The following is a 24,148-nucleotide window of genomic DNA, read 5'->3' as shown; positions in this document are numbered from 1 at the left end:
AATGTAAGAGCCTCACCAGCACTGCTGGCTGAGCAAACGGAGGTGCCCCTGCGCCCTGGAAGCTGCAGGAAGTCCATGGGCTGCGGCACAGAGGGTTTCGTGAGCGTGTAGGAGCAACTTCACCATGCATGGAGCGGACTGCAGGGCTCCTTTTCCTGCCTGGCACCCAGAGCATAAATGTGCTGGGGTTTCTGAAAGGACTGCAGTCACAGCCAGTCCCTCCCCAGTGGGAAGAGCTGTAAGCGGGATGGAAAGAGGCTGGAGAAGTTGGGTTGGTGCCATGCAGTACTCAGGTTGCGTGGCTTCTGGCAATTCTGCATCGTCATATTTTCATTGACTGGTGCAAGGAGAAGGGAAGAAACTGTTTGAATCAACAGATCTCACGGTACACTGAAGTACGGTTATTAAGTGGCTGTACTTTAATTCTGAGTTTGCAGTAAACAAGGACTTTGCTATCCTACAGATGTGCATTTAGGGTGTTACAGTTCATGCGTTCATGCACTCTGTTCTTGATCAGAGTGAAGTAAATTGGATTACAGTCTTTTTATCATGTAAAAACACCTGAGTTTCTTCCACCTGTTAAAACAGTTTATGATCAGAAATGTTTTAAAGTGACATACCAGGAGGTGTTTGGATTTAAACAGCTTTCAAGAAAGAATTAGTGTACTAACTCAAAATCTGTCATTTTTGAAGTATTATTATGTTGCAATTAACAGTGTTAGTGAGGACTTGCACCCTGTATAGCACAATAGCTACCACATACATTAATCAGGAGATCAAAAGCAGTAGTGCTCCTGATACCAAACATGTTTGCTATAAAGACTATTCTACTCTTTTGGAAAGTAGCGCACTGAAAAATTTTTTCAGGATCAAATTTTGATTAGAGACAACAATGATGTAAACACTGAAAGCTTCTTTTATATCAGTATATTTTCTTCCATATGATTACTGCACTTATCTCTAATAAAATAATAAAATTCATATATGTAGTCACTGGATTAACAGTTTTGTCAGTGTTGTTTCAGAAGCTAAATGAGCTGTGATGATGAGACTCTGCTTCCTGTATCTTATTCTGTTCTGCTGGTCTCCTTTTTAGTCACATCTAAACTTAGAGTAAAAAATTGGCAAAGACACAAATAATTTATAGACTAGACAAATTTTTCCAGGCATTTTAGCATTTTTAAAAAGCATTTAACTCTGGTCTGCATAATCACATACTTCAAAGAGTGAAAAGCAGGACTGTTCGCTTTGAAAACACTTCTTTTGTCAGCTACATTTTCAATAGTCTGTATTAGATCTAAGTATGAAAAGGAGAATTGCTATAGAAAGAAAGTATGCTCAACAAACCTTGTTCAAGCTCAGTTTCCTACATGACTGCTGTTTCAATAACAGTAATTGTGAATATGAGTGACGTAATTGCATGCAATGGAGTTAAGAAACATGGATCTAAAAAACTCTTCTTTTTAACGCACAATGTATTTCATGTTTGCTCCTTGAAGTTTTATTTTGTCCTTCCATGCCTCCATTTTTTTTCTCTTTTTTTCTCTTTTGACTCCTTCTCCTCTCCACTCTCTGGATTTCTGTTATCACAGTCTGGGCTAAGTTAGCTGAATTAACAATGCTGTTCTTTCAAAAGTTATCCACAAGAGAACACAGTAGTGGGGTTTACTTGTACAAGTTCCTTGATTAACTCTGAATCTGTTTTTTCTTTTTCACTAACTAGAAGAGAGTACCTCTTCCCTTGAGATCTGACATTTTAATTAATATATTCCTCACCTTCCTACCACTTTTTAAATAAAAAACAATCAGTCTAGAATGGAAAGTATGGATAGAGCTGAGTAGTGCTTTGACGTAACGATATGTTAATTACAGTTGTTATTTAATCTGCAGTGATAAACAGCTTATAGAGAGTAATGGTTTTCATGGTTGTAATTCGGTTATGAAACCATAAATTCCTACATGGGAGGGTTGGTTCCACCTCAATTTAATAGTTTTAAATGTAACATTTTGAAGAAGGCAGATCTGTTGGCACTGGACATTCTTTAGGGCTGTCCTTTGCTGCTCAGTGTCACACTCTTGTAAGGAGCTAGGACGGAACATAAGACACAAGATTTCTCACTAATGAGCTTAGAGGGGTATGAAAAACAGTTTAAAATTTTTAAATAAAAAAAATATATTGCGAGGTGATTTTCCTTGAAAATAAACTTTCTTCTTCAGTGTGCTCAAATTTTATAGAATTAAAAGGAATTTAATGGGAAGTGGTTGTTAACTACTGAGATTTTTTTCATTCATTTCTACTTCATTTCTTTGAAAATTAGTCAACAAAGTTTTGACGTTTCTTAAAAACAAAAACAAGCAAGAAACTCACAGGTTCCTCTTGGAGCAGAATGATGAGCTGTGGAATCTGATGTTACGTGTGTGACAAAATAATAGTGGAAAACCTCATAATAATTAATATTACTGTTAAGTTACAGTCAAATGCTTAAGAAAAGTTGGTCCACCACACTTTTTAGAGAGAAAGTTTGTACAATATCAAATTTGCAAGGGACTCTGATCATGGTTGGGGCCTTTTCTGTTACCATGCTTTAATCAGTAATGACATTTTATGAAGTCATTCAAGATGAGGAAAGAAGAGCATCAAGAGAAACACATGATGCGTATCTCTTTACTGACTTCAGGTTTTACTTTCCCATACCTAAGCAGAAAAAAAATAGTAGAAAGAACAAGTAGAAAGAAATACTTTAGTAGAAAGAAAGTAGAAATTGGATTTAAAATACTTTCCTACTTTGGAATTCTGGAAGTCAAGGAAGGCAAGTACGGCAACTGCATGTCCATTTTACTTTAGAGTGATTATTTTTAATGAGATCCCTCTTGCTGTTTCCCTTGTTTATGGAAAGTACTAAAGCTGTAGATTAAGTTACAATTCATATGCGAAGGTTTGCTTTCAGAAGTGCATACAGAGCTGCTCTGCAGGGTCTTGAAATTGCTATACTGAGTCCTCTCAGTAGGGTGCTTCTCACCTAGTGGCCAATACCAGAGAAAGCCTAAGAAAACCTGCACCAGGCCGGCATCTTTTAGGTCTGTAATCAAAAGGAAAGTACGTGTTAGATGTACACCATTTGCTAATAATGGCTTTACCAATAGTGCTAGAGAGACCATTTTAACTCATTTTACTTCTCAGTACTCTCTTGAAGATGTATTTTCTTTCCACAGTTCTGGCACAGGGGAGCTGCGCAGCCGCGCTAGCTCTGCCTTTGTCCCTTCCCTCCCGCCCCCCAATTGCACCGCTGAGGCAAGAGGCAAAAATACTTTGTCCGCTTTGTAAGCGACGAAACGTATCTCAAAATAACGAGAGGGAACTCCCTCCTCCTCGGGGGGGCAGCCGGCCAGGAAGCACGGCGCGGGCAGCTGGGGAAGGGGGGCAAGGGCGACGTGCGAGGGTTAACCCGGAGGAGGCGGCCCCGGAGCGCCTCTGCGGGGCTGGGCTCCCTACGTGGACACTTGCATAACAGCCCCGCCCCCGCCCGCGGCACCGGCCCAGCCCGGCACACAAGCGGCGATGACGGCGGCTCGCCCCCCCCCGGTCACCGCCGCGGGCGTCACGGGGTGGGGTTGGCGCGAGACCCGCGCATGCGCGCTCCCCGGGGAGCGTATACATAACAGGTCACGGGCGCCCCCCCCCCCCGCCCCCGCGCGTGCGCACACGCGCCCACCGGCGCCGCCTCACAGGTAGTGGTGCCTCCATGAGCCTCCTCCGAGCCCCGTGCTCATCCGGGTCCCCGGCGCCCCGTACAGGCGGGGGGGATGGTCTCCGCCCGCGGCGCCCCTCCCCGCCGCGGCCCGGTCCCTCGTGCTGCCCAGGCGAGTGGGCTTCCCCCCGGAGCTGCTGGCTACCCTGGTTGCCCGCCTGCGGGAGCAGGGCCGAGCGCACCGCGGCGGAGCCAACCCCGCCGCCGCTTCCCTCCGCGCGCAGGGAACACACTTCAGAAACGTGAGGGCTGGCGGTCACGTGGGGGCGGGGCCGGCCAATCAGGGGCAGGGGGCGGGGCGCGGCTGCCGGCGGAGACCCGGAGCACGGCGCAGAGTCACAGGGCGAGCGGCGAGGTGCGGCGCGGCACTAGCGGCCGCTTCCCGCGAGCGGAGCTGAGCAACCGCCTCGCTTCTTCTCGTCTTCCTACCGGCGCGGGGACTGCGCGCCGTGATGTGTCCCCATCGGGCGGCCGCCCCCGGCGACGTCTCCGCCGGGTCCTAGAGCCGCCTGAGGTGAGGCCACGTCCCGGCTCTGCCAGCGCCCCGCTGCCCGCGGCGCCGGGGACTCCGCACCGTTTCCTCTGCTCCCCCCGCCCCGCGGGGCGGCGGCCGCTGCTCGCCTCGGCGCCGAGCCATGAGCGACCCCGCGGGCGGCGGCTCCCGCTGAGCGCCCGCCGCGCCCGCGCCCCCTGCCCGCCCGGCGGCGGCGGCGGCGGCGGCATGGGGGTGAACGCCGTGCACTGGTTCCGCAAGGGGCTGCGGCTCCACGACAACCCGGCGCTGCGCGAGTGCATCCAGGGCGCCGACACGGTGCGCTGCGTCTACATCCTCGACCCCTGGTTCGCCGGCTCCTCCAACGTGGGCATCAACAGGTGGCGGTGAGTGAGCGGGGGCGGCGGGCCGAGATCCCCGGTTATGTATGCGGTCACGCTGCCCGCCGCCATCCTGGCCCCCCCCCGCGCCGCCCGCCTGTTTCCCAATTGGGCCGCTTCCCGGCCGCGGCCCCGCGCGCGGCGGCGGTTACATATCCAGCGCGCGGCCCCGCGCGCGGCGGCGGTTACATATCCAGCCCGCGTGCGAGCCCCGCCCGCGGGGGGGGACTGGGGGGGCAGGGCGGTGGCGGCTCCGCGCTTCCCGCCGCAGTGGAGTCCTCGCGGGGGGGGGGGGGTCGTTTCCACTCCCCGAGGAGAAGGTTTCGGGGAGGGGGCGAGTATAAGGTGGGCAGCCAAAAGCCCCCGCGCTGACGTGGGGCGCCGCGTTTCTGAAAATACCCCTTTGGGGGAGGAGGGAGAGGGGAAAAAAAAAGAAAAAGCTTTTTGATTATTTCAGAAGTAAATTCTCAGATTGTCTTCCCTGGAGGGAAGGGTATGTAGCATCCCCTTCACGAACCTGCATATGTGTTCTTGTAGCTTTGAGCTAGCTGTACTTTGCTTTAAATATAAAGCTGAACTCTTGCTATGGAGTGGTGACCTCGGTCTGGTATGGAAACGTGTGCCATCGTCAGACAGGTTAATGGGACTCCTGTGTGTGCACATCTTGTGTTAAGCAACACTAGTGGTCTTAAAGTTCTTTTTCTTTTGAAAAAGAACTGATAATGTGGTAGAGTTCTCCTATTGTCCGTCCAGGAATGGCAGGAACCGAAAATGCTCATGAACTTAGTCTGCACAGGCTGCAATGCTGAGAAGAGTTGTCTAATTATGGAACAGGCACAGTATAACTGGAGTGAACCCAATGTCGTGAAGGGATGACTGTCAAAGTAGTGATACTTGGATTTTCAGTTCAGTTTTCTGCAAGGATTATTTCTTTCAGATGTAGTATCTTCTGTCCCAGATCATTAAATACTTTACCAGGAAGCTCCTTTTCCTTTTTTTTTTTTCTTCTTCTTTTTTTTTTAATCTAGAAGTTTTCATTGCGGTCATATCTTGGTTTAAGGAAGATACAAATATTAAGAGTTTGTTTTCTGTAAACTTTAACTTGATGGTTATTCTGTTTTCACTGACAAGAATAAGGTGCATACCGCTTGATAATTGTAAGGTACTTTCCTTATCTGAGGTTCATAACGTACACTTCCTTTACAGAGATTTTTAAAGTTTCTTGCTAGTTTTGAAGGAGGTAATTTCTCTTGTATAATAAATCTTAACTTTATAAACAAAATTCAGAGGTTATCCTTATGGATAAGTTGTGAACAACTACAGTTTTAAACTTGGTCCAATTGACTGCATTCTTTTAAGTGGTAAAGAAATTGCATGTCCAGAATATTTCACAGGTTTCTAATACATTTTGTAGTTGAAAAAATAAAGAGGACTAAGCCATTCTTGGTCATATTCTGTGAGCTAGTGAGTGATAGACAAATGTGAACTTTATGATCCTGGCAAAAGGAAATCCATCTCTGTAATGCTACTGCCTTAGTTTTTTCAGTGGCTATTAAATAATGATCAACACTTAATACAGTCCTAGGATACAGTTATGCATAATACATTTGTTAAGCATCTGCTGGTTTATTTTCTTTAGCAGTTCTCAGTGTTACAAAAGACAATTCGTGTACTGAGTTTTACATTTGAAGAAAACCATCTTTTAGCTGTTGGTCAGAGAGGGTGGGTTTCTCTTTGAGGAGGGGCATTCATCTTTCAGTTCATTTTGGAGAAGGGGATTCTTTTCCCTATAAATAGTGAAGATCTAGAAGGAGGATCAGTTACAACATCCCCACCCTCAAAGCTCTTCAAACAATCTCCTGGGACCTGAATACCCTCAAGGCACATGCACATGGAGTTGTGTAGATCTCACTCCTTTTGTAGTCCAGTTTTCTGAGATTTTCAGTTTTTTCAAATTTCTTTAAAAAGTGAGTTTTATAAAATAACTGGCTGCTAGAACTTTATGCTTATTAGTGATCTCAGTAACTTCTCATTTACATGAGCAGTTGATAGTTTGGAATTAATCCATTTTCGGTGCCAGTGGTTTCAATGAGCTATTTTTAACCAGCTGTAAAACACTCACACTTGTAGTATGTATACTTAAGACTTGTAAAGTGGTACTCTTTCATTTGGTTTGCCACTCTCATTCAGTACTTGTTATTGATAATCAAGCATTGATAATCAAGCATTTTAGCTCCTTCATTACTGGATGACTTTTCCTTGCTTTTACATGCACATGGAGTAGAATGTCAAATTGGTCAAAAATATTTTATTTGGGATTAGGAGCAGAAGCTCCTCAGCATCTGGAACATGAGTCAAATTTAATCTTCTGCTATGGATTTACAGTGATTTCTTCTTATTTATGGGTTGATTTACATTAAGAGAGTTTATATTCTGATCAGTTTAGGAACCTAATGCCCTAGGCTCACTCCTATTGCAAAACTCTCGCCTGTCAGAGTTCACAGTATGACCAACAGAATGAGCATGAGGAAGAATGATGCAAAAAGACTAGAACCATCAGGTTTAGTTTCTTGTTAGCAACAATATCGTGCCTTGGCTACTATGCAGTGAGTTGGTTTAGACCAATTATGTTTCATTTTAAAGATGTTTTTAAAATACATTTAATATACAGGTGCTTTCTGAGGAACTTTCCAAACATTCAAATAACACTCATGAACTAATATTTTTGTGTAATTGCACTGTTGAGCAAGTCTAATTACTGAGTAGTCACATGGCCTTACTGACCTCCTTTCTCCTGGCATTCAGCCTACCAGTTCTAAAATCACCAACGCTACATAACAAATATGAGGCCTTTCATCAACTTGTTTCATTTTTCTGATTCTGTTTCTTATCACTGCTCCCTCTTTCTTGACCTAGTTGATAGCTTGAGAATGTACTTCAGTTGCCATTGAGAGACATTATTTTCTATATAATGAGTTTTCTGGTGTCATTCACAGACATGGACTTGCCTAAGAGAAGAGTTATTCAGTACAAGTAAAAGATGATGGAGAAATGGCAGGGGGTAGAGTGGGGTGGGGGAGTACTAAATGGAAAATTGCTGTAACGCTGTTCGAAAGTTTTGTTCGTTGCCCTTAAACTTTTGGCACCAGAATTAGCATGCATCTAACTGTGTCAACAGAGTAGACAAAAGAATGCAACTTACACACTCTAACAAGTAACCATTACCTACGTATGAAAAAATGTATTCCTGTGTACTTGCGGACTTTTCCACATTAAGAAGAATGAGATCTTGTGTTAGCAATATCATTTATGGAAGGGTTTCATTTAGCCCTTGCTTTAGTACAGAATGGCATTTTGTCAGAAATTTTTTTTTGAAGTGTAAACATTCCATTGGCTGCTGCATAGGAATTTACTTTAGCTAATTATTTACTACTTTAGTTTGTTTTTTTGAGTGTGCATATATGTCTTTGACAGGCTAGTTAAAAGGCTGGAATGCAGATTTTTTTTTTTAAAAAAAAGGTAGTCTTACTTTGCCAATCTTAAAATTAAAAAGAGAAATTCATCAAAAGAAGAACTTTCAATATTAATTATTAATATAAGTGTAAAAAAATTTGTTTTGTATATCTAGCAGACTTTGAGAATATCGACGTGTTCAACGCCCTGTCAAGTTATTGTTGTTATGGCAGATGATCATATTGATTTAGGCGAAGGAAGTGATGTGATGTATCTTTTTGACACTCGTATCTTAAAGTATATTAGAACTGTTAAAGACCTAGATAAAAAGATTGCCTCATTGCCAGGACAATAATTGCAATTTTTTAAAAATGGATGTTTGTTTTAAAATTCTTAGACATCCTTCTGTAGTGTCTATCAAGTTTTCTTGTCATTCTGTACATCTAGTTTTGAAAATACACTGACAGTTTCAGGTCACGTAGGTAATGGTTTGTCCTTTAGAGACCTGTTAGATGTGGGGTTGGTGAAGACAATTTGTCAATAGAACTATTTTATAAATGACTTGTAGTAAATGATAATATATCTGCAGAAAAAATATCTATATGCACAGACTGATTTGGGTGACAAATGCTTGATATTTAAGAGGGAGAACAACAAAAAGAATAATAATGAGTTTAGTGCAAACACAACCCTTTAAGTTTGTTTTTATGACATACTTAATGTCAAGCTAATTATCTAAAGGATAAATGTAGAAAATGGATCTCATGGTTCTTCAGATATAAAACTGGACATACGTTGGGTGTGGGAGTAACATCAGTTTTGTATATATTCTGCAAATACTTTGGGGTTTCTTTTACAAGATAGGCTGTGCTGAACTCTGCTATAGCTACTGTGTAACAGGTCCTCGAGCGAACTTTGGTATTTCTGTGCTGTACTATAGACATACCTGTAGCTTATTTTTCTTTTTTAATAAATCGCTTCAAGCTCTAGTTTGGTGAGTAATTTGAAGCATTTTTGTCCAACCAACCCACTAAATTGAGGGTGATTGAACTGTAAACGTCAAATCTAGTGTTGCAGAGTAATAACTTGTTTTTAGAAGTAGTGCATTCAGAATAAAATTCTTTGGTGCGTACTGTGGGACTAGAGAGGTCCTCCAGTGGCTTACCTAAATTCCCCACCTGTCCTCTTTCACAGAAAGTATTGTGTACCCCAAAAGTGCCTGCAGTTCAGTGACACCCTCTGTGGTTCATAATGTTATATGTAGTTCATAGTGTTACATGATCTGGTCCTGTGATTTACAAAGTACGTCACTGAACCATTATTTTAATCCTGCCCTGTTGATGAAAGGCGTGGTTCTGTCTGCTTGTGATAGCTCTGCTACTCAGCCCTGGGATGAGCCAGGTTAGCTCACCAGTCTATCTGGAAGAGATAATTAATTTACTTATTTTGGTGCGATCAGTTTTTGGGTAGATCTTGCCAGCACAAAGGTGTAGTGGTAATGAGGAGCCAAGGGTGGGAAGGACAAGTGTTATTCCTTACAATGATAGTAAGATTTTTTTTTTTTTTTTTTTTTTTTTTTTTTTAGATTAAAATGACCATATAACTGTGGCCTGTATCATTGTTCACGTGTAGTAACCACTGGGTGTTTTTTGAAGGTGATGATTGGTTTCTGCTTGGCTTGCAGTTTTTGACACCCTTTGAAGTTATGTTGTCAAAAAACAGTATTGGCCTATTAACTGTGTTATAAGAAAGGCCCGATTTATTTTTTGTTGTACTGTCAGAATGTGAAAAATACCTCTCCACCAGTCGAGGAATAATACTATGCTCATTTGCTTAGTTTCACGAGTGGTTTTGTATTGTCAGGTTCAGTAATATAGCTATGGTTAAACTAGGTGAATAAATCTGTACTGATTGGCTTGGAGAGAGCAGGTGGATCTGCAGATCAGATCCTAACAAAGTGTTCAGTAAGCTGTTTTTCCAGGTAGCAGTTATTGTAGGCCAAAAATTTCAATCAGCATTTGCACCATTTGCTTGTTGACTGCAAGACTGATCTTGAAGGAATCTAATTCCTCAGACTAAGCAGTTCTGAAGTTCTAGAGATCCGGGTTTGCATCATCGATCTCCATGTTTGAGGATATGAAGGGAAGATCTGGGTGAGAAGTTTACTGTATATAAAACAGTAGTGCGTGGACTTTGTGGCTGAGCTGTGTATCAAGGGCCAAATGTGCTTTAGAAGGAACTGCATAGGATTATTTCAGTTTTCCTTCTCTTGGGACCAGCAATTTATTTTCATTTTATTTTACCTGAGTATCAATAGACAGCGTTCTTTTTATGAGCGGGGGAAAGTAGCCTCTGTACGGTTTGTCGTGTTACAGCTTTTTGTCGTAAGAAGGAAAGGTGAGAAAGGGAGAGGGCGATAAACCCCAAACTGTCTCTAGTGAACTCGAAAGCAGCTTTCTGTAGATAAAACACAAGCTGTATTCTTGATTCATCTGATTATTATGTGGCAGTGTCAATGAACTGTTTGTTCTGAATCAGTTCTTCCAAGCGAATTATTCTGTGCTGTGTTCCTCTTTTGGCTATTTTCACTGAAGTATATTTGCCTTCAGGAAAAATGTTTTTATCTTTGGACCATCTCAACTTTTTAGCTTATGACAGCCCACGTATGGTAGGGAGGTCTTCATTTTCAAGCAAAGTGATTCTTTTCCATTCTCCTGCAAGTTATGGCAGATTTTCAGGGTAGTTATATAACAAGTGATATGAGGAAGGTCAAGCTGCCAGTAAAGGCAGCCATTTTTTTCAGTGCAGAAGTTACATTAAAGTCTATTAATTTGTGTATTGAAAGAAACTCCTCACTCGAGGGAGTTTTGTGGCCTTCCTGTAGTGAACTAAAAAGGCAAAAAGCTTGAGTGTGAATTTTTTTCTGTAAATAATGTGGGAGTATGTGGCTTTGTGCCTTGTAGGTCTAGTATGTTGCACATCATGTTTTAGCAGGTTTAATAGCAGTAGCTTTGGTTACATCCAGGAAAGGATTGAATTTGACTATGGGGTGAGAACTTCATGGTACTCTGATGCAGTACATTTCACTTAATTTTTCAGAAATCTGATTTAGATGTGGAACAAGGTTAGTTTGGCTTTCAGGTTCTTTACCATCTAGGACGATAGATGAACTATGATTCTAATGTTCTCTCACTCCCAAGCCCCCCCCCCCCCCCCATTTCTCAGAGGCATGTGTATATGTTCCTTTCTGCAGGGAAAAAGACTTATTGGAGGTGAAGAATACAGTGGAAAGGACTGTGGAAAATCAATCAATATCACTATGTTCTGTTTCAAGTATGTGAATGGAGACAGCTGTGACAAAAGTCTACATGTTTATCTATGCTTTTGGAGCAGTTGTGAATCTGAGGGCACACTGATTAGTAATGCTGAGATATTATTAAAAATTAACAAATCAACTTTGTTAATGTAGACAACAACTGGGCAGCAGTGAAAATAGCTTCCTAAAATAACCAGATTTTTTCTTAAAATTTCAGTATTCTGTAATTTCAGTATTCAGTAAAATTTTCAGTTTTTTAATTGTTGTAGTATTTGAAAGACCTGAATGTCTACATTGGTTAGCTTGGATGAGAAATAGAAATTTGTTAAAACTCAAGATGCAGAAATAAATTCTGGCATCAAACTATTGCTCATAATCACTTTGAAAAGTGTTAGCACATCCTGTTCATTAAAGTAGATGGGAATGTGTTCAGATTTTTAGAAACAAAGGGATTTCTTCCAGTTGAGCATGGATCTGAATGGTAACTCTGTCCCACAAGTTTAATTTCTGTGGTATGTCATAGACACTTGGGCTTTTGTGTTATGCATTGTTTTTTCCAATAAGTTACAGGAGTAATTTTCTGGGCCTGCTTTTAAAACTAACTCTATCTGACCGTTTTTGTTGGAAAGCATTTCCGTTCCTGTGCAGTCACATGCATTCTTTTTTGACATGTGTTTCTGTTTGTGGCTCTTGGACGGCCATGAGAAGTGAAAGCTGCAAAGCTCTTGCACTCCAAAGTTTGGTTCCTTGTGAAACAAACTATCCTTTCAAGAAGGAAAATCAGAAACATTGAAACAAAAACCTCTGTTTAAACTCCAATGGGAAAGCTGCAGTATAGATGCATGATGTTACTGTCTATTCTGCAGTGAAGGAGATGAAGTGTCTATGGCACAGGCTACTTTGGAACAGCCCCTATAATGAAAACTTGGATCTATTCCTATCTATTACCATTTTTAACTTGTCTGTGTTTTAAAAGCTGTGCTACTAACTACACTGATTTGAATTTGTAGTTTTCCTAGCACGTGAGGCTACGTGTTAGGTCAAGGTTAGTTCCTGTAGTTTGGGTTGTGTGAGTGTGTTAGTGCTAGAAGACCTGACTATGAGATGTGTCTCTCCAAAGCATGGAATCCATGACCTGGGAAACGCTTTACTACTTATGGTAAGGAGCCTATGGAGTTCAGGCACTTTCAGGATATTTCTTTTCCTTAATGCAGATGCTAGCATTTTGCTTACCTTGTACTGAAGGGTATGTTTTAACAATGGAGTTAAACCATGCTGCCTGCCTTGTGTTGGCAAAAGCAGTCCTAGAAAGCTAGCAGTGATGGGAAGAATATTAGTCTTAAAGTAAAACGAGGAAGTAAGTTGATTTGCAGTGAGGTTGCACAATTACTACAGTAAATGCAAGAGACCTCTGGAATTAGGGCCAGGTTGTGCTTTACTGCAATTAAGAGAGAGGTGAATGAACGATCATAAGAACAGAGATGAGAGGGCAACCTCTGTCAGAAAGATGAGTAAATAAATAGGTAACTCCATCATATAGATTGCTTATTACTTTCTGCCCTGTATACTTCACAAGGCATGATCTCAGTCTGCATGGTTGCAATTTTGTTATGTACTAAAGATGTACAACACCATGGCAGGCTTCCCTCAGTTCTGCAGTTGGTGCAGTTCTGAAATACTGGAGAAGTGTACAGAAAATTGCGAAATTCCATTTTGATAACTGGCATTAAAATAGTCAATGATTAACTTTCCAATACTTTGGATTAATTGAAGAATGGAATAAAAACTTTCTTTGCTAAGAGGCTGTTTTCTCTTGTGAACTTCCTCTGGGTTGAGATATTATTTGCGTGTAAATTCTTCATCTTTAACATTCTTAAGAATAAATACACTCAGTTTTTCTAAGAGTATATTTCTGTATCTGAACAGGTTTTCAGTGACTTTTTAGAGCTAGCTGTCTTAAAGCAGAAAAAGTGAATAACATGGTGGTTAGCAGAGATTGCCTACTATTCTATCTTCCTTATTGCTCTTGCATGGGAGAGATGCGGCTGTACATCTACAAAATTTAGATATGCATTTAAAATAAAATATTCTACAGACTACTTTTTGCCATCAAAGTTCCAGAGGGATTACTGAAGAAGTGAGTTTTTGGGGGTTTGTGTGTTTTTGGTTTTTTTGGTGAGTCTTGCTGGTGGTGCACTCAAGAAATTGAAACTGTACTAGCTTTAATGAGGGGCGATCAAGCAAAGCATGTTACCTGAAGTATTTGTTTTACTCATGTTGTCTAGAGTTAAATCCTTTGACTTCCCAATGTTGTTTTTCAGTAGATGGCATGTTTATTAAGATCTAGTACACTGTGTTTTATTTGTATTTCTTTTTAGACAGCTTATTTGTTTGCTGTTTACTGCTATTACGCAGTATATTCCAGCCTCAGAGAGTGCTTTTTTTAGATACTTTGAGTGACTTCTTCATTTCATTTTCTCCTGTGTACTCTGTAACTGGTGTGAACTAAAAACATCTACTAACATGTAGTTTCTTTTGTTCATGACAAGTTTTAAGTTACTATGGCATTGATAGTTCAGCTTTCAATAATATATGTTTTCCCCTTTTATTTCAATAATATAATCAGGAGACCCATATAAAAATTAGTCTTGCTTGATCATCTAGTCATGGTTGTGTTTCAGTAAGCAGAGGTTTTCCTTTGTGTATTTGATTGAAATTTCCTTTCTATAAGCCAGTTGCTAATTAAATTTACTGTTGAAGTATTTTATTTCAGTGTATTTTTTCTAAACCATAAGAAAATCAAGGGTCTGTGGAGACAACATAGATCTTCTTCCTCTTTACATTTTAGGTTTGGGCTTCTTTCATTTTTTTCGAGTATAATGCCATCAACTTTTTTTTTTTTTTTTTTTTTTTTTTGGTCCCAGCTCTGAGGCTTTGTGTTAGTTTGCCAAAGAAATGTTCTCCAATGCTGCATTGACTGAAAACCTTACTCAAGTTCTTTGCCGCTTCTATAGGAGACAGCACAACAGACTTTTTTGGCACTGGAGGTCAGGCTTTCAAGCTGAAAACTGTTACTACTGATCAGCTGGTGCTTTTACAGCAGCAACCTTTCTTTTTATGACTTTTCTTCCACTTCTCCCTCTTCTCCCCCAACCCCCCGAATTCTGCCTTTGTAGCACCTCTTGCTGCTGTTGTACTGCTTGCCACTGGTGCAATGGTAAAGTTAAAGTTGTGGTTTTCTGCTGTTCTGTTTGAAGAGAGTGCTATTTGCAGGAGTAATGATCTCATTACATATGCTTTATTCCAGTGTGAAGGTGGGGGGGATTTCAAAATTTATTCTACTCACAGTACTGTTTTTCTCATGGATTCCAGTGTTTTTCCTGATGAACTTACAGGGCTTAAGGTAAAGTAAATTTGGGGGAAGCTTTGGTGCATGTGTTTTTGTTTTTCTTCATATGAGCTACTTCTGCAACTTTTCCATTAACTGAAGTTTTAGTTAGGATCATATGGTAATGCATAGTTCGCCTCTTGTTGGAATGTGGTGTCTTCCACTTGAAAATGTTAGTCTGCTGTGCTTACCTCTTAAAAATGTAATTTGAATGGAAGCTTTTCAATTCAGGCTTTGTATAAATTGATCCAAAATACCTATAGCACTAATCAGTGTGACTGAAATTTGAAGCTTTTTAGGCTTAGTTCTGCAGAGATAACCTGATAACTTTTCATTGAAAAGTTGTGCAGGTACAATTTTCCTCTGTTGTAAGGTTAATGGTCGTTAATAGCAATGGTAAACAGAAAACCAGTTGTCAATGTTACTTCCTGGGTTTGTGTTGTACCTTTTTATGTTCCTGCTCCACCATTTATGCAGGGTTAAATGTTTTAAAGACAACGTATCAGCTTTAACTGTCATTTGTGAGGGGTTTTGTTTTTCTTTTGCGCAGATTTAATATCTTTCAGACCTATAATAAAGGATTATTTTGCTTGGATATAATGCTGAAGCAGTCTATTTACATTGGAGACTGCTGCCAAATATTGACACTGTCTTGGAACATGCTTATTTGCAAGTAGTTGTTCATTTTGACAGCTTTTCATTCTATTTTCTGTGAACACCCCATATTTTGAATATTGACTTAGTATTTTTTGAACTTGGAACATATATTAGCTTTCATTTAACCTTTAGTAGATGAAGCTTCTAAGTACAGTATAGATCAACGTAACTGATCTGCTACTTGTAAATGCTGGAAGCCTTTATCTGTCTTTTTTTAGAAATAAAGTTGAATGGCAATATATAAATCCTCTCAGAACATTTCAAAAGTGAACTAGAATTTCAGCTCCTACTACAACAGTTACGTATGACTAGAAAAGTAGGTCATTGTGGCAGGGAGTAGTCCAAACAGCCTACTGGTTGCTAGAGCAACGACCTACTTTAAGAAACTATTTTTGTTGATTCATATTGAAACATTCTACTTGCAAGTGGTATAAGGAAAAGATGAGGTTATGAGCAATATAGTAAGGAAAGCTGCAAAGCTCCTAGTTTTTTTTTCTTTTTTCTTACTCCTTGATCTTGAAGTGTGGGGATTAAAGCAAGTAAGGTTTGTTTTTCAGTTTGACCTCTAGTGGGGAACACCTCTTCTTCCTTGAAGGTCTTGTATGGCAATAATACTTACTTATCAGTTGCGATTAAGTTTCCATTTCAGAGGCGACAAATGCTCCCCTGTCATTTTTGGCTATAGAAATAACTTCAGAGTAAAGGAGTGTGTGTGTGTATATATGTATGTATAAAATCTATGTAAAAAAAATTTTTTTTTTCCTAAGAAGCAGAACTTTCTCTAGAATGCTCATGGTTTCTGACTGCTAGATATTCAATTGCTGCTCTTGTTTTTAACCACTCTGTCTTCAACAAAGATTAGTAGCCTTCAGGAAGGTGATGTTAGTTCCACATCCCTAACTTTTTTTTTGTTCTTAGTTGGCAACCTTCCCTTCTGCCTCCATCAAACCTTCTGTGTTGCAACTAATTCTGATGCTGGCACAAGCAAACTGGAAAAAATAATGTGGCCATGTATTGGGTGTTGTTTTTCAGTTGTCTGCCTTTATTCTTTCAGCAGTCTAGGGAGTCAAAATTCTGACAGTGGTGTCCAGGAGGTGAATTTTGATATTTCACTCCCTTCTAGTGAAAGGAACAGGTAGACAGGTAAAATGGGGGGGGGAAGAGGGGAACAGTTCTAAGAATAAAGCTTTCATTCTTCATAAAGTGATAGTTCATCTAAACTACTGTCACTTCTACAGAGAAGATGGAGTATTGCTTTTTATTTATGTAGTACAGTTAAGTGGAACATTCTAATGTTTTTTTATATTCATTTAATTTAGTTGTTTCAAGTGAGGTACTTCAGGTTGGTCATTGAGCCTAGTCTGATCCTGACCTTCTATAGTCCAGTGAACTGCTGCTGTTGTGGCAGATGAAGATAGCGTGTTTATCTAAAGGTTATTTGAATTTTTTTCAGCTATTATTATTTCAGCCTTCAAGTTTTATGCTGCCCCCCATTTAATTTAATTTAAAAAAAATTCTTACAATGAAGTGATCTTTTACAGTTCTGCTAACAAGATTTTAGACAGTTTTAAGTTTACCAGAAATGAAGCACTGGGAAAAATAAGTGTATTTCTCAACTATACTGAAATAATATTGTATACCAGGAATTATTTACTGACCTCACTGCATCTTTTTCATCAGACTTAGACTTTGAAGTAAAGGCTTTTGTCATTATGAAATGAGCCATTAACTCCATTAGTCTCCTTATGCTGTAAGAAAGTTGGGACAGAAAGGAGTACTTCTGGACTTACATAGCTTAATAAATAAAGATGTTTCACTTATATGGGATTTTTTTTGATATTTCTTAAAAACATTCATTCTTTCTACGCTGTTATTACTTGAACCTGAACTGATTTTCACAGAATCACAGAACAGTTGAGGTTGGAGGGGACCTCGAGATCATGTAGTCCAATCCCCTGCTCAAGCAGGATCACCTAGAGCACGTTGCTCAGAACCTTGTCCAGGTGGCCTTCGAGCATCTCCAAGGATGGAGACTCCACAACCTCTCTGGGCAACATGTTCCAGTGTTCAGTCACCCTCGCAGTGAAAAAGCATTTCCTTGCATTCAGATGGAACTTCCCGTTGCCTCTCGTCCTGTCACTGGGCACCAGTGGAAAGAGTTTAGCCTCGTCCTCATTACACCCTTCCTTCAGGTATTTATATACATTGATAAAATCCCCCTCAGTCTTCTCTTCTCCAGGCTCAACAGTCCCAGCTCTCTCAGCCTTTTCTCATGTGAGAGGTGCTCTGGTCCCTTAATCATCTTCGTAGCCCTTTGCTGGACTCGCTCCAGGAGCTCCATATCTCTCTTATATTGTGGATCCCAGAACTCTGCTCATGTTTACCTTGCATTCAGATATAAAAGACTAATCTCAGTTTTGAAAGACCAGTTTGGAAAATCTTGGCTGCCTTGATTCATAAAGGTGGTAATGGAAAGTTAGGATAATACTGCATGTCTGACCACTGTAAGGCAAGCACTGCCAAAATGAAATCCAGTCAGCTTTCTGGTATCTGAACTTCCTACCATTTTTTGTGTATGCTAGTACATTTCAAGTCTTTCCTTAATTCTCTTTTCTTGGTATAATAGATTTTCAGATATGAGAAACCAGCAACTAATCATGGAATTATATCTTACGGATTCTAAATTTATATAGTATAGTTGAGAAATGCACTTATTTTTCCCAGTGCTTCATTTCTGGTAAACTTAAAACTGTCTAAAATCTTATTAGTAGCACTTTAAAAGATCACTTTAATGTAAGATTTCTTTTTTAATTAAATTAAATGGGGGGCAGCATAAAACTTGTCCTTCAGCATCAGCTTGCACAGGACTATGTCTTGCTATAATGCTTTTATGTCTTTTTTTTTTTTTTTGGAATGTTAATTAAAAAGAAAAATATTTCTGAAAAGTTTGTTTGAAATGAGATATAGCTGTTATATTCTCATGGATGGGTTAAATTATGGAGAGTAATGCAGCTGAATATTTTGTTCGGTGGAAGGAATAAAAAGCAGGCCGACTCTGGTTTAATTGTATTAAGCCTTATGAGCAGCTCCTTTAAACAAGAGAACTTGGGCCCAGGAGAATAAGCAGCTTGAAACTTAGTTAACTATGAACATGTCTCTACTGACAAATAACTGGGTTCTGTAATTTGCATCTAGGTCCTATTTCCCTAGTTGTCCACACTGCAAATATGTTTGCTCCCAGGCTTTCTTTTAGGGATCCAGCCAATTTCTTCTGATATGAAGCCCAGGTGCTATTTTCGGGATAGTTTGCTTGAGGGGTTGGCATTGTGAGTGAGTCTGCAGAGAGCAGGTTCACCCGTGCTGTCCTGATAGGTGTTATGCCCTCTGCTCTTCTCAGTGGTCTTCATACATGCTTCACATCTTACAGAAGAGCACTACTTTGGCAAGCTGTAGTACCGTAATGCAATGTAATACCATTTTACTTTATCCCAGATTCTTTGAATAGAGAAAAATATAGATGACTAGTGGCATTGTGGGGCCCTGGTGCAGTGTTTGGGGGCCTGAGAAGGCCCAGGCCCAAGTGCCACTTGTGCTGTGTGGCTTCAGCCAGTACACTCTGCAGAGGTCTATAAATGTGAGCTACTCCATACTAGTTAGCATAGAATCAATACTATATTGTCTTTTTTGAGTCAAATCTGTGAGTGGTGATAGGAAAAGCAAGACTTGAGTAGGCTTTATGAGGCCATGATGTTCAGGAGAGCAACTTGCATCTTACATATCTGGAAAGAACTGGCATAAGGCAAGTAACAAGGACTTTCATCTGTCAGACCAGAATTGGAAGATTAAAGAAAAATAAACATTGAACATGTAAGTTAGAAAGATATACTCTGGAGGAGAGCTTTAAGAAGCTGCAAGTCTGTTAGCCTGATGTCACCAGAAGGGTGACCTTTGTAATAAGCGAGTAATTTGAGAAGTTTGCTGCTAGATATACAGGAATGAGTTTAGGGAATTATAAGTGCTTTTTGAATGCGGAGTTTAGATCCAGATCTTTACTGAGACTAAATACACTATTTGCTGTAGAGTATGGTTCGCAAAACAGGAGCTAAATACATATTGCTGTTTGGAAGATTAGGAATGCTCCTTGAATAGGACAAAAGAAATTCTCATTTGCTTCCTTTTTTGGGGAATAATAACCATGAAAAAGTAGTTCAGTCAGAAAGATATTAATGAGGAATGATATATAAGATATATATGATATTGTCTAATGTAAGCTAGAGATTCAAATTTAGTTTCTTCTTAATACAATAGTAGCTCTTGCTATAGTTGGTATTCTGCCCCTGTGCATATGTGAGAATGTCTTTACTACTTAGCTTCAAAGAAGCTGCTACCGAAAGGACTTGGCTTGAAGATGCGTGAAGATTAAATTTTAAATAATTGCTTTATCTCAAGTTTTGTTATATGCCCCTTCTTTCATCCTTTTTCAAAGAGTTCAAATTTCAATTTTTTTCTTTAAGAACCAGTTTCACAGTAATCACAAATACTGCAGCTGTACTCAGGCTTGGGTGCATCTTGTCTGTTTCCTCCATTGCAGTTTTGCTTTGGCTTACAGATAATAGTAATGGCTGTAAATGATAAAGGAAAAAAAACCAAGCAACGCATGTCTATCTTGGTTTGTTTTTGCATGCAGAATCAGCTTTTATTAAGTTATGAAAGATGCTGAAGTCCTTAATCGCCCTCTAAAGAAGCCTTTCTTTCTCCATTGATTATAGAGCAAACCTGCAGGAGATTAGTTGGCTCCCATAGCCAGTTCACTGAAGTGTCTATAGGTGAATAGTGTGAAAAGCCCAGTCTAGTGTATAAGCTTAAAGGGTGATACCTCTAATCAAATGTATTATTGCATACCTTTTTAGGGTATGAAAGTTGTATGCTATATTCACTGAAACAATGTAATGTAATAAAACAAGCCTCTGTGTGACCTTGATTTGGTAATAGGAAAATATTACTATGGCCTACTGCCAAAGGATGATGTGGAGTGTACATAACACTTAAATCCTGTCTGAGCTTAATCTTCTTATAGTTTCGCAAGAATATACTGCTCATGCTGCCTAAGACACATTGGTTTGTGGAAGTCAAACAGAAAAATATACTGATAAGATATTAAAAAATTATGTATAGAAAAATCAAATATCAGATGCTTCTCGGTGTTGCATATGACTGTTAGACGAAATCTGCATTATGATTCCTCTAGAAGCAGATATGAGGAATATGTTTACCTAGATGATATTAGACCTTTATAATGACCTGACTGAACATATGGCAGAATAGCAGATATTTGTTAAATAAAGGCACAATAGTCTCTTTCCATGCATGGAAATAAATGTCACGCGATGTATTAATGCAATCAGTGTCTAATGCTGTAAACCTTATTCATTCAAATATGAGAGCAGTTGATGCTGTATGGTGTGTAATATTCTTCTTTCTTTTTATTCACCCCAGCTCTTTACTAAAGTCTGTAAGGGACAAAGCAAGAATATCTGAGAACAATGTTGAAAAAAAAAAGAATTGGAAAATAAAACCAAAAAACATTAGACCACTTTAGATAATTCTGATAGGCAAAGTCTAGGTGGCGATCAAACATCCATAATGACATACTCTCTTCTTTGATAATGCTTTTCTTTTGTTGGAAAGATTGAAATTAAAGACTTGGCATGAGAGCTAGTGATTAGAAGGTATTTTAAAAGATTGATTAAGCAGAAGTTTGGGTGGATTGCCAGAAGCTGATAATTTCTAGGTAAAAATACTAATTAAACTTAGAAACAAAACAACTTTTAGCACTGTCTTTTTACTCAACTTGTTTTTTTAACTTCTTCATCAGAGTTGGGAAGCCTAGCTAGATTCCATTCTGTATTGTATTGGTAGTGAAGGCCAACACTGCTGCCTTTCCTAACAGTTTAAATTCAGAATCTGAGTCAGTTCAGAAAAAATAAAGAATAAATTTGAAATCAAAGCTCTTTGATAATGATTTTTAATACCATCATTTTCAGATGTGAATGACACCTGAAAGATAAGTCATTGGATTTTTAGTCAATTCACAGTAACTGTCTTCATTTCATACTGGCAATGATGGATCTGTGTAACTACAATTTCTGGGTGTTCATCATTCCTAAAAATAACTCCAAAACAAGATTTAATTTGAAGCCTTAAAAAGAGTGACTAAAGGTATCTTTCTTGTAAGTGTTTCTTGCAAAGAAAAATGCTACTACCTTTTTAACAGCCTACTGCTGGCTTCTTCCTTGGAGAAAGTCTTTAGTCCTGTTAATATTACAGAGCCAGGATGTCTGCATGATGTGATGTTTAGTTTTGGTTGTTTTGTTAACTGTGTTAACAATTAATTACTTAGCTTTTGAATTTCTGCCTTGATGATACCTGTTTATTTCAGTTGCATCTTAGTTAAAATTATGATCTGTTATGTGAATCGTTTTTTGGCAGTGACTGTTAAGATGCAAAGGGGAAAAACGTCTGGCTTAGATTTTGGATCCCAAGCAGGCTTTTCATAGTTGGCAGCAGGGAAGGATGTGGTTTGGAGTAAACAGATAAGACTTCAGTGTGATGAATTTTTTCTAAAGAATGTGGTCTTCAAAAGCTCACATGAAAATTCTAAATATCATTAAAATAATTATCTAACCTTGCGCAAAATAGGTGTGTGATGCCCTTTAAGAATGCTGCTTGAAGACAGGTATGTTTCTCATGCATATAATGTCTAGCATGGGCATCTTCTCTGTGTTGCAATAAATAGGCCTTTTCTGTCTCCCTCCATCACCTCAGCCATACGTGTACCTTACACGATTTACTACTGTGAAATTAATGGTGGATTTTTTTCCTTCCTTTGGCTTGACCCAGGGAGGGTGAAGACCAGATGCAGAAACCTGGAATGACACTCTTATCGGATAAAATAATTTGCATGTCCTTTATATGCCTTTTTAGTGAATTCATGTCATGTTCTTTTTGTATTTATTCAGGGTGACAAAGAAAGCGCTTCCCTTTTTGACTGTTAGATTGAGAGGAAGAAGTTGGTTTAGATCGCAAACTTAGAGACATGACCTGTTCCTATAGGAAGAGATTTAAGTAGCTCACAATTGCCAGACTTTGGTGTAAAGTGTAAGAGTTCAAACCTAGCAGCTTCAAATGAGAAGGTGCCCAAAAGGTTCATGTACTGAAAATAAATGACTCTTTATGAGATGAAGGTGTCATGTTGGTTTTCAGTTCACAGATTAATTTTCAGTGTACTTGTGTTAAGCTAAGAAAGGAACATATCTGTGAGCATTTTGGTGTGTCTCTTCAGAGACAGAGCTCAAATAATTTAGCCTTGACTGTGCAAAAATGATCCTCCTAATTATGCATAGATGTGTGCACTGAACAAAACATATGCATGTTCCTCTTCTGCAGTAAGTGTCCATGCCTTACTTAGACTAACTCAGACCTATTTGCACTTGCAAACTAGTCTTACCAGTCAAAATGAAATCTTGAAAAACTAGTTCTATAAAACACTTTTGTTTCAGATCCCATAATAGTTTGCACTGACAGTACTGAAAATGAGGGATGTTTATTCTTCTATTAGCATGTTTAAAAATACATGTGTGTTGGATGTTCATGTTGTGGATATGTATATGTGTTATTACTTCTCCTTCCGATGCACATTTGTATGTGATGGACAGGCAATAAATACAATGCATCAGAATACTGTGCTAAAAATAGGGAAAGTTCTGGAATTAAATGTTGTCCCAGGAAACTAGTATGATTAAAAAAAATCCTTTCACATAGGCATGTGTTAACAGATTATATGAATTCTGAAGTTTTGAAAGGTAGGATTTTTCCTTCTTTAAATTCAAGGTAATTTGTATTTGGATATATCTAATGCTAGATGTTATTTAGCATGTATCTAACCATAGTGAAGCTGTGGTGCTGCTTCTATATGTCTTAAAGAAACTCACAAGAAAAAGATGAAACTTCTGCTTATGACAGGTATTTTCTTCAGCCTGAAGTTTCTTGGTAATGTCTTTATCTAGAAGCAATGATTTAAGAAGTTTCATTTTTTAATTGAGCAAGGCAAGTCTGCGTGAAGACTTCATACAAATGTTATTAACATTTTAATGAAAAATGCCTTGTTGATGAAAACAACGTAGTGGGTTTCATTATTTGCAGCACATTTTGTTAAGCACATTTGGTCCAATAGAAATATTCAAATATGTTTAAATTGCATGTTTATTCTGAGCAATCACTTGTAAACTGAACCCACATTCTGAAAGTCAAAATGAGTCTTTTATGTTGCATTACATCGATATCATAGGGTCACTGGAGTTTAATTTGGTCTATTATCTTTGAACAATGTGCTTTCAGTGACAGTATTACAATTCAAGCTGTGATTTGGCTACCTTACCTTTCTTTGGTTCTGTTTTTGTTCAAGTAGTGTGGTTGTTTTTGAAGGTTTTTTCCCCCTCGCCTGTGCTCTCTCCCTCTTGCTTCCTACGTGTACTTAAGAATCTGAGTCTAGACCATTATGAAGAGCAATACTTAATGCAGACAAACAAATTAGAGAGTTGTGTTATTTGGATTTTAAACTTTAAACATTCAAGTGCACCATCCGTGAGGAGTTTTGCTAAAGTGCATGATTACCTTGAATTTGACACTTAACTACACCAAAGAAGCACATGT

The 24,148-nt window shown here is 39.3% G+C and overlaps 1 protein-coding gene and 1 long non-coding RNA gene across 3 annotated transcripts in view; one reads left to right on the top strand and one right to left on the bottom strand.

Annotated features, from left to right (window-relative positions):
• Window positions 1-396: 396 nt before the first annotated feature.
• LOC112993932 (uncharacterized) lies at window positions 397-4,017 on the bottom strand. The gene is made up of 2 exons (XR_003261815.2): window positions 3,728-4,017; window positions 397-3,080 (listed from the first exon to the last, which is right to left on the bottom strand). It is a non-coding gene; the product is annotated as an uncharacterized LOC112993932 (long non-coding RNA).
• A 13-nt stretch (window positions 4,018-4,030) lies between these two features.
• CRY1 (cryptochrome circadian regulator 1) overlaps window positions 4,031-24,148 on the top strand; it is a 38,329-nt gene continuing 18,211 nt past the window's right edge. Inside the window, exon 1 of one of the 2 annotated variants that reach the window (XM_026117946.2) lies at window positions 4,031-4,628. In XM_026117946.2, the coding sequence (XP_025973731.1) occupies window positions 4,471-4,628 (158 nt within the window). In that variant the 5' untranslated portion in view covers window positions 4,031-4,470. The remainder of the gene's footprint in view (window positions 4,629-24,148) is intronic. The other variant, XM_026117945.2, reaches the window with a different exon arrangement.

The sequence above is a fragment of the Dromaius novaehollandiae genome, chromosome 1, assembly GCF_036370855.1.
Source record: "Dromaius novaehollandiae isolate bDroNov1 chromosome 1, bDroNov1.hap1, whole genome shotgun sequence".
In the NCBI taxonomy this organism is placed as follows: Eukaryota; Metazoa; Chordata; class Aves; order Casuariiformes; family Dromaiidae; genus Dromaius; species Dromaius novaehollandiae.
This window is presented reverse-complemented; position numbering and strand designations above follow the sequence as displayed.